The 11,457-nt window shown below is 40.2% G+C and overlaps 1 protein-coding gene across 7 annotated transcripts in view; it reads right to left on the bottom strand.

Annotated features, from left to right (window-relative positions):
• The window catches only part of samd12 (sterile alpha motif domain containing 12), a 132,895-nt gene that overhangs the window by 109,806 nt on the left and 11,632 nt on the right, over positions 1-11,457 (bottom strand). For all 7 annotated transcript variants that reach the window (XM_089122938.1, XM_039660801.2, XM_089122936.1 and 4 more), the window contains exon 2: positions 305-495. In XM_089122938.1, coding sequence (XP_088979064.1) covers positions 305-495 — 191 coding nt within the window. The remainder of the gene's footprint in view (positions 1-304; positions 496-11,457) is intronic.

Genomic DNA, 11,457 nt, shown 5'->3' with positions numbered 1-11,457 from the left:
AAATAAATGTGGTTCTTTTAAACTTTCTATTCATCAAATAATCCTGAAATAAAATGTATGACAGTTTCCTGTTTTCAACACTGATAATAATCATAAATGTTTCTCGATCATCAAAGAGTGATTTCTGAAGGACCATGTGACACTGAAGACTGGAGTAATGACGCTGAAAATTCACAGGAATAAATTACACTTTACTCTATATTCACATAGAAAACTGATGATTTACACTGGAATAATATTTCACATTTTTGATCCGATAACATCGGTGATCAGAAACATGATGTGAGTTCGGAGATGTTCTCACCCGGGACAGCTCGGATTCGGAGACGGAGCGCTGAGGCGGAGACCGCCGCTGGAAACCAGGACTCTGCTCCAGAAAATCCAGACTGTCCTCATCCAGTCCATGATCAACACAAACTTCCTCCCGCTGTGATGTCACTTCCTCTGAGCACACCTGATGGTCAATCCCATTCTGGGTCAGATTGCAGTGGACAGCTGTGGAGATCAGAAGACCCGAGACGTTAGTGACCACACACACGACCAAAAGGTGGAGCTGTATGTTTGTGTGTGTGTGTGTGTGAATTAACATCAGCTTGATTGCTAGGAGTGTGTCCTCCTCACACTCACTGATGAACAACTTCACAAAGATCATCCGTCTCTAAATGATGATCATGATCTGATAAATCTTCAATATCTCCTGCACTCCTCCATTTCTGACTGATCTTTTACACGCTTTCATCCAGTAAAAGTCTTTCAGTGTAATCAAACACTCGTATCATCTTGCTAAGATATATTATTGGCAAATATTGAGATTTATATGCATTTTATGTTAGTAGTCTGTTCCCCTTCGTCCCCAAAGTGTCATCGTTGAGCGTAGCGCGTCTGAAGCATGAAATCTGTCCAATCCTGATTGGTGCTGCGTCATGGCATAGTAGATGACAGCATAAACAGAAGCTATAAAGGGACGCCCAGAGCACACACACATCAGCTTTTTGCTCTTCAGCAAGCGCTCTGTGTCAAACCGTATGTCCTATTTGGTGTTGTTTGTCCCATTGAATTGTCCTAAATACACCCTTACAGTGGTGGTTGAGAGCCAAGGGTTTCTCCCCGAGGGGAAATCCATTCCTTATGATCATGGTAACGCGCAGATGCCTTCGTTCCCTCGTCATATGGAGGAAACCTTGGTTCCTGTCCCAGGGACTGGTGCTGGGAGCATCATGTTGCCGGAAAACCGTTTCAACAGATGCCTCCCTCACTGGTTGGGGTGCGGTCATGGACGGCCGCTTTGCGAGAGGTCTGCGGGAGACCCGGCATTCTTCTTGGCACATCAACTGCCTGGAAATGCTGGTGGTCCATAAAGCTCTGAGGAGTTTTTTCTCTGACCTCCGCGGCGACCATGTCCTGATACGCTTGGACAATATGTCCGTAGTCACGTATCTGAATCACCAGGGGGGTCTGAGGTCGCGCCCTCTATGCAGACTGGCACACCAGATCCTTCTGTGGTCCCAGCGGAAATTGTCGTCTCTCAGAGCGATATATGTCCCCGGGGATCAAAATCAGGGAGCAGATGTCCTCTCGAGGCAGGGGCTGAGGCCCGGGGAGTGGCGACTCCACCCTGAAGCGGTGGAGGCCATGTGCGTGAGATTCTGCCCAGTGGAAGTGGATCTGTTCGCGTCTCAAGAGACATCCCACTGTGGTTCTCCCTCAGGTATCCAGCTCCGTTTGGGCTGGACGTATGACACAGACATGGCCGAGGCCGCATCTGTACGCATTTTCCACGATCGCTCTTCTACCGGGAGTCTTGGAGCGGGTCCGCCGGGAAGGGATCAGCCTACTTTTAGTAGCACCCTGCTGGCTGACCCGGATATGGTTCTCGGACATTAGCACTGCTAGACGGCCTCCCGTGGCAGGTCCCTCTGAGGAGTGCACAATATTTTACCCCTGACCAGAGCTATGGAACCTCTGGGTCTGGCCAGGTGTTGCAGGTGTTGTCGAGACCCTTCTCAGCTCCAGGGCTCCTTCCACCAGGAGACTGTACATGCAGCCTTAAGTGGAATGTGTTTTCGACTTGGTGTAGAGAGCGTGAGGTGGACCCAGTTAACTGCCCAGTGGCTTCAGTGCTGGAGTTCCTCCAAAATCATTTCTAAGCCGGTCTTACCCTATCCACACTTAAGGTGTATGTAGCTGCCATTGCAGCTTTCCACTCACCTGTAGGTTCTGGGCCTTTGGGAAGGCACCATTTGGTTGTACGTTTTCTCCGTGGGGCTCGGTGGACGAGGCCTGTGGCTCATTCCAGAGTCCCGACCTGGGACCTAGCAGTGGTTCTTGAAGGGTTGGCTGAGGCCCCCTTTGAGCCACTGGAGTAGGCGGAGACAAAGAACCTGACCTTCAAGTTGGCCTTTCTCCTTGCTATCACTTCTCTGAGGAGAGTGGGGGGATCTCCAGGCCTTGGCTTAGATATCGCCAACTTGCCTCGGGTTTGCTCCTGGCGGAATTAAGGCCATCTTACAACCTAGACCGGGTTATGTACCCAAGGTGCCGTCTAGTGCGGCACGGTCATTGGCTCTTCAGGCCTTCCATCCTCCACCTCATGGGACGACGGAAGAGGGGAGACTTCACCTGCACTGCCCAGTCAGAACTCTAAGGGTTTACTTGAAGAAGTCTTCCCAGTGAAGGAAGTCAGACCAGTTGTTGGTGTGCATTGGTTCACCCAAGAAAGGGCTGCCTGGTGCCAGAGTGCTCGCGTCCTAAGTGTGCCTGGTCTCCCAGCTTCACACTGGGGCAGGCGTGATTATGGTGTAGTGGCATAGTGGGTATTTCGTTCCCCAAAGTGTCATCAACGATGACGCAGTGCGAGTTCCCTCGAAGGGGAACGTCTCAGGTTACGACTGTAAACCTTGATCCCCGAGAAGGGAACGAGACACTGCGTCTCGTCACCACAGACTGACTTGTCCCATTGTAGCTTCCGTTTATGTCATCATTTACTATGCCATGACGCAGCACCAATCAGGATTGGACAGATTTCATTCATTCCTCAGACGCGCTACGCTGGGGGCGTTCCCCATAGTGTCATCAACGATGACGCAGTGTCTCGTTCCCTTCTCGGGGAACAAGATTTACAGTTGTAATCAGAGACGTTATAAAGATCTCACTGATTTACATTAAAAACATCTTACTTTTCATTCATCAGCTCATTTATTACATAATAATTGCTCAGTTTTGACCTCTGAAATATGATACTGAATATGAAAAGGAGGGACTTTAAAAAAAAAAAAGTTTTTTCTAACGTTTCAGTCAGGTTACCTGACATTAACACCAAAACAAACCTTAAAAAAACTTTTTTTGTTGCTGTTGTTGTTGATAGAAATAAAATGAATAACTGAAATAAAATTAAATAAAATTATCATTTTTATTTTAACTTGGTGGACTAAAATAACCAAAACTAGAACTGAAATAATTGATAAAAATAATGAGGAAAAAAAGACAAACATATAGCAAATTTACTAAAACTTACAAACAGAAAATGAAGAGAGCTTGTATATTTAAGTTCAGTGATTTCACTTAAATGGCAATGATAATTACCTATTAATTGTTGTTTAAGTGAAATTACTGAACTTAAATATACAAGTTTGATAAAAATCATCATCAAAGAAGAAAATTTTAAATGGCATTTAGAGGCTTTTGCATCTGAACTCTTCAAATATACAACAGACAAAAACTAATTTAAAATATGAATAAAAAATATATAATATATCTCAATGATATTGGGTTCAGTAATCTGGGATTATTTCATTACCGTGTTTCACATCATCCTCTAGATGGCATGAGATGACAAAATTATGACAGACACCAGAGCGTTTCTATAATCCTGTCTGATATTAATGAATCATGAACCATAAAGATGATGGACACATAAAAGCATAATCAAGGATTTGATATTTGTCAGAGAGAACCAAAGCAGTGGGTTAATGCAGACAGAGATGTTTGTGATTGTCATAATCAAATAATACAATCATTTTCATCCCAGAACATTTACAAGGGGGGTTATTATAACTATATACTAATAAATATATAATTCTATTATTATTTATTCACCATCATGTCTTTTTAAAACATGTGTGACTTCTGAGAAACACAAAAAGGAGAAGTTTAGCAGAATGTCCAAGCTGCTCTTTTTCTTAGCAAAGCAAATGATAAACAAATACAGTAAATTGCAGTCTATAGAGTTATTGTTAAAGTAATCGAAAAATATGAAATCATTAAAAAATATAGTTGTTGCTTTAACCAGAAACAACAACATTTCTGTAGTGTAGTTTCCAAAATTCCTCATTTTCATTTAGATTAACGATGTACTAAAACAGAAATAGCAAAAAGATAATGAAACTACACATACATTTTTTTTTATAAAATAAAATACATTTGATAAAATAAAATAAAAATTTAACTGAAAATATATATTTTTAATTAATTCAAAAATATTATTAAAAACTATGCCAACACCATTTTAAGGTGTTACAGTGTATTATTTATGGATTTAAATACTGAGTAATAATAATTAACTATAGAGTTAGTTACATGCATGCACAATTTATAGTAAAATAAATACAACCAAAACTCTAATAGTATCTCAAAATGACACAGATTGCTGATGCAAAGCTATCATATGGATTTAGACATTCAGTCTTAGTATATAAATATAAAAATGTATATAGACAGTTATAATGCATAATTCATACTTTTGATGATGCGTTGTTGCCTTTTGTGTGCGTCAGTTCTTACAATCTGCAAAATCTCTTTCGGAAGAAAAAGCTGTGCATGTTTGTAACAATAAATGATTAAAATGTTAATTTTGGATAGCACTGTAATTCTGATGTGATGCAAACACGGCCCGTGTCGTTGCGTAACAGGTCATCAACCCAATCCGAGGAACAGAACGACTGACCGCTCTGTTGTCGCTCACTGGACTGGGAACGCTGGGAATATTCCCGAACAGAAAGCATCTAGGAGAGACACACGCAGCCTTGAAACAAAAAGCAGATTACCATGCAAAGCACGCAGCGTTCCCTTCCCTCCGATTCCCTACGCCTCTCCCTTGCTCTACATCTCTCAGGCCACACTCCATTAAAAGCAGGTTTTCTAACGGTCAGGCTATTCATGATACATTCAGCTGATCTCAGAAACACAGCATTGCCCCTGATTTGTGTGTTTGAGGGGTGTTTAGATGTGCTGGGGCTAGAAGGCTTTCTCTGCCTTGACTCTAAATATAGATCAGGACGTTCTTCTCCTCTTCTGAACGACATGCGCACTGAGGAAAGGAGGGAGCGAGAGACTGAAGAAGAGATGCTTCACTGTACAATCCAGACCTGCTTTCCTGACACTCATTTAAAGGTCCAGTTCAACCCAAACATGAGTTGTTATTTTGTTCATATAAAATTAAAGGAGAAATTTCAAGGATATAATAATGTCTGTGAAAAAAAACAAAAAACAAAAAAAAACAGCTTAAGCAACATGTGCTATCTTGTGCACTATAGTGTACTCTATGGTACAAACGTTTTGGGTCAGCACGATTATTTGTTTATTTATTTATTTTTGGGTAAAGCAATCAATACAACTTAATACATTAATTTGATCAAAAATGACAGTTACAATGTTACAATGGTTTTTTTTTTAAATAAATGCTGAACATTCTATTCATTAAAGAATCCTGAAAAAAAGTATTGCACTGAAAAAAGTAGAGCAGGATTTACTTTGAAATGTAATTTTAACTCAGAGATTGCTTGTAAAATTGCATAAATAATTGCAAAGCAATGTGAAGTAAGGAAGTAGAATGCCTAAAATAGCATTTTTTTTAGCAAAGGGAAAAACATCCAGTATGTGGCAGCCCTGTGGGCGAAAATGCCTTGTTGATGCTAGAGGTCGGAGGAGAATGGGCCGACTGATTCTAGCTGATAGAAGAGCAACTTTGACTGAAATAAACATTTGTTACAACCGAGGTATGCAGCAAAGCATTTGTGAAGCCACAACACACACAACCTTGAGGCGGATGGGCTACAACAGCAGAAGACCCCATCAGGTACCACTCTTCTCCACTACAAATAGGAAAAAGAGGCCACAATTTGCAAGAGCTCACCAAAATTGGACAGTTGAAGACTGGAAAAATGTTGCCTGGTCTGATGAGTCTCGATTTCTGTTGAGACATTCAGATGGTAGAGTCAGAATTTGGCGTAAACAGAATGAGAACATGGATCCATCATGCTTTGTTACCACTGTGCAGGCTGGTGGTGGTGGTGTAATGGTGTGGGGGATGTTTTCTTGGCACACTTTAGGCGCCTCAGTGTCAATTGTTTAAATGCCACAGCCTACCTGAGCATTGTTTCTGACCGTGTCCATCCCTTTATGGCCACCATGTACCCATCCTCTGATGGCAACTTCCAGCTGGATAATGCACCATGTCACAAAGCGCCAATCATTTCAAATTGGTTTCTTGAACATGACAATGAGTTCACTGTACTAAAATGGCCCCCACAGTCACCAGATTTCAACCCAATAGAGCATCTTTGGGATGTGGTGGAACGGGAGCTTTGTTGCCCTGGATGTGCATCCCACAAATCTCCATCAACTGCAAAATGCTATCCTTTCAATATGTGCCAACATTTCTAAAGAATGCTTTCAGATCCTTGTTGAATCAATGCCACATAGAACTAAGGCAGTTCTGAAGGTGAAAGAGGCTCAAACGCAGTATTAGTATGGTGTAATAATCCTTTAGGTGAGTGTATATTCACATAGAACAGAGTTTTTTTTTTTAAATTGTAATAATATTCCAGAATTTTCCTATTTTTACTGTATTTTTAATAAAATAAATGGTTGAATGGAGGGAAAAAAGTCCTAAAATTCAGTTTGTTCATTTTAATGTCATCATATGGCTTTTTTTAAAGCAGAAATTGCCTTCATGACCCGTCATTGTATGAAAAAAGAGCGACAGCATTAGGGATTTTTCATAAGAAAACAAAAGTGTGGAAAGCAGAGCTGATTAACAGTGAAGCCTTTCCTATAATGTGAAAGGCCGGAAAGGATGAACGTCACGCCTGCGCTGCTGTTGGCCTCTAGTGTTCTTCAGCAGTGAAGTTAAAGTCATGCTGGATCATGGCAGGCTTTAAAAGTGGAGTGGTTTGTTTGTGACCCAGAAACTGAAATGGAGATAGTGGAGAATCAGCGGATTCAGAACACAACTGTACGTCATTATTCGGGTGAAGATATAAAGCGGTGAGGCCAGTTCACTTCCAATGTTGTCCAGCGTGTGTGATGGAGGCTGTGAGCAATAATCTACTGTACTGTAAATATTACAGGAGAAACCAACAACCGTGACCAGAGACACTACACTGAGATGAATCAAATCCTCTCTGGGAAAAACAGCTTCATAACACTTACCATTTCATTTCATTACTATTAAACTTTTTTTTAATGCATTATTTAACTTCAAAACAATATGTACAGATTTTGTCATGTTTTTGGAAGATCTTCTGCTCAGCCAGGCTGTTGATTTGTAATATTGCAAAATATAATTACTATTGAAATCAGCTGTTTCCTGTGTGAATATACAGCAAACATGATCCTTCAGTAATCACTGTAATATGATGATCTGCTCCTCAAGAAACATTTATGATTATACTGTAAGTGTTGAAAACTGTATATTTTTTGTAAAAATTGGATTATTTATTTATTAATTAATAAAGTTTTTTTATTAATGCATTAAGTTATTAAATATATATTAATTGTTTTACTAAATATGTGTTATGTACATAGACCAACCCAAACTTTAAAATCTATCACAGCAACAGGTTGGGCAGGGAAATACAGCACCATTGCTATTTTGAATCATATTTAAGATCTTCCAAGTAAACAGATATTATAGTGTATACATTATGCTTTCGAAAGAGTCAGAGAAAAATCAGAGATTAACATTACAAATGACCACCAATGTAGCCTGATGAGCTTAACAAGCTGCTGTGAGATAAACATGCTGAAATCTTGGCCTTCTATCTCAATGGGAAAACTTTTAAAAGGGTCAAAATGCATTTCAGGCCTATACATAGTTCCCACATGACGTCACAACATACGGGCATTTGCCGACCCGGCGCCATTGCTTAGGGCAAAACATTAGAAGAAGCAATACGAGTTGAACGAAGTGTGCTATAAAGTGAAAATGGTCATCTCCTGCTGGGTCAATGGATGATAAAATCGTGCCGGATGTTAAATCGGGATTTTACACTATACCCGTCATTAGACTCCATGGATGTGAGAAGACTAAGCTTTTGTCCGAACAACGACGGAGATTATGGCTGGTGAGCATAAACAGGAAAGAAACTCACTCAAAACACGCACGAATTTGTTTGACAAAAGCACAATGTTGTGTTTTATTGCGAGTGTAAACAAATATAAGTTAACACATTGCAGTTTGTATAATATCCTGTATGAACAAAATGACTAGGTATTAAAAACATACAAAACAACATTGTTTCCACTGTTTGATCTCACATTCCAGCATTGCAATCTCAGATTATGTCCCTAAAGATCCCGCATATAATGTAGTTCCGCATTACATTAATTAAATTGCACGCGAGTAATTATTTTTATATTCATGCACCAAACCATGACGCCCGCAAGTGCATATTACAGACATAGGATCTACTAACATAGGAATTAAGTTGTGCAGGCTATGGCTTTTTAATATACAAATTAGCATCATGCCACGCTATGATGACTAAGTTACTTTTCAATTGATTGCACTTAAGCAAACGTCACCAAACCAACCCCACGTCAATCTGATCGTCCACCTCCAGTGATTTCCAGCCTCGGAATTGCTCACATGTGTAAAAACTCCTCACCAACCAGATAATGGTGCACATGAAAATACTGTATCTGAGGCAAAGTTGCATAATCAGTGCCCAGTGCTTCCTTCGTTATTGCACACGGATCCACACCATTTTAACATAAAACTTTGTAAACGCCTATGGTAAACACAGCGGTTTTGACCTCAAAGATGGCGTGTCCGGAGAGGTCACGTGACATAATTCGCATGTGGGAACTATGTATAAAGATGCCATTTATGCCCTTTAACAAAGTCTATTAGAGCAGGTTTTTAATGCTTGAATGTTGATTATTTTCCTCATATTCTCCATTGTTGCGGCTCCTCTCCTCCCAGTCTGTCAGTAACGCTCTGTTTACTTCCTGTCTCTATGAAGCCCCTCCATCTAAAAAGCACAATGTTCTCTAATTGGTCGGCTGGAGCAATGTGTAGTGATTGGTCGAGCGCTTTGAGTGTGTTTGGGAAATGTCCCGCCCCTTTTCATAACTAACCAACTCAACCAGGCCACGCCTCTTTATTCTGTGTATGAATTATTATAATAAGGAATATTGTGATGTGTTCGTTCCCGGAAGAAACTCAAGACTACAATGGAGGCGTTTCAGGAGTTCAGAAACACTGACACTGATATAGAGAAGAACTGAAGAGTTCAGATGCAAAAGCCTCTAAGTGCCATTTGAAATTTTCTTCTAAAATGATCATTTTTATCAAGCGTGTATATGTAAGTTCAGTAATTTCACTTAAATGGCAATGAAGATTACCTATTAATTGTCATTTAAGTGAAATTAATGAACTTAAATATACAAGCTTGATAAAAATTGTCATTTTAGAAGAAAATTTCAAATGGCATTTGGAGGCTTTTGCATCTGAACTCTTCAACTGGAGCTTTATCATGCTTAAACAGCAACATACACACTAGAGAAAGATACAAATTGACCTGAAAAAGCATTATTGGTCCTTATATTAAATGCACATCTCAGATACATCATGAGGAGTGAAAGTTTAGAGTGACAGAAAACGGCAACATATCCTAATTTTAGCCTCTTCGCTAGCTGAGAAAAAACAAAAATAAAACTATATTTAATTGTACATTTAACAAAAACCATGAAATTGTCCAACCCGGAATACTCATTTCAACCTTTTTAAATCCAAGATTCACCACAAAACATGAAGCCAGTGACTACTTAAAACACCTTTAATTTAATGGGTCTCTGGGAGATTAAATAAAGTTGATAATTGTGACTGACTTGACTACTGAGCTTGTATCTGCAGACCTGTGCTGTTGAAATCTGAGAGGAAAGTTCAACAGCACTCGCCAGAAACTCAGAAGATGAAACACTGCAGGCTCCTCGTGACACACTCGCTAAAGCTCTAATTGAGCTCCTTGAAGACCGAGGGAAAGACAGAGCTAATTGTCCCATATGTAAGCCAAGAAAAAGCTTCGAATCTTGGCTCCCATTTCCAATTTCAAGCCATCATCCAAGATAAAGGGATTGTCCCTGCTCTATAAAGTAGGTCACCTTTATTCAAGAATTGGATAGAGATCCTGGCCTTTGTGGGTCTCCTCGATTCATTACATTTCCAAACCCAATCTGGATCTCAGGGTACCGCCGGTCAGTCGGGTTCAAGTGTGAGATTGCCTAATCGCAACTAAAGTGATTCAGCATGCCATCTTGTCAAAAGTTAAGACTGAATAACATTTCCCAAGTATTAAAGAGGAACATTAATGCTTTTTTCCATGTTTAACTTTCCTGCTTGAGCACTTATATCAGTGTCAGTGTTTCTTAAAGGGTTAGTTCACCCAAAAATGAAAATGAAGTCATTAATTACTCACCCCCATGCTGTTCCAACCCCGTAAGACCTTCGTTCATCTTCAAACACAAATAAAGATATTTTTGATTGAATCTGAGAGCTGGATCAGTCCTACATAGACTGCCTAAGGGACTGGCTCTTGACGGCCCATAAAGTCATTAAAGAAAAGGTTTAAATATTCCATGTGCCTACAGCGGCTCAATTATAAGTTTGTCAAGCGACGAGACTACTTTTTGTGCGAAAAAAAACATAAATAACGACTTTGTTCGACTATTCCATTACTTCCTTATGGGCGCATGCGCGAGAACTGAGACGAGGACGTTCTCCTTCGACTACTTCTTGTTACCGGCTGCTCACCGCTTAGGAGTATTACCGCCACCTACCGTATAAGATGATGTGCTGATATAGCTGGAAGTGCAAAACTTTCTGTTTACAAGCAGAGGAAGATGCGCGCTGTACATACGCTTTTCAATTAGCGTATTTTCCGCACTATAAGGTGCACTTAAAAGTCTTTAATCTTCTCAAAAAACAACAGTGTTCCTTATAATCCGGAGCGCCTTATATATATATCATCATTTTATACGGTAGGTGGCGGTAATACTCCTAAGCGGTGAGCAGCCGGTAACAAGAAGTAGTCAGTTCTCGCGCATGCGCCCATAAGGAAGTAATGGAATAGTGGAATAAAGTCGTTATTTATGTTTTTTTCACACAAAAAGTAGTCTCGTCGCTTGATAAACTTATAATTGAGCCGCTGTAGGCACATGGAATATTTAAACCTTTTC

The sequence above is a fragment of the Pimephales promelas genome, chromosome 18, assembly GCF_988280905.1.
Source record: "Pimephales promelas chromosome 18, fPimPro1.hap1.1, whole genome shotgun sequence".
Lineage (NCBI taxonomy): Eukaryota > Metazoa > Chordata > Actinopteri > Cypriniformes > Leuciscidae > Pimephales > Pimephales promelas.
Note: the sequence above shows the minus strand (reverse complement) of the source record. Positions and strands in the feature narration are given on the sequence as shown.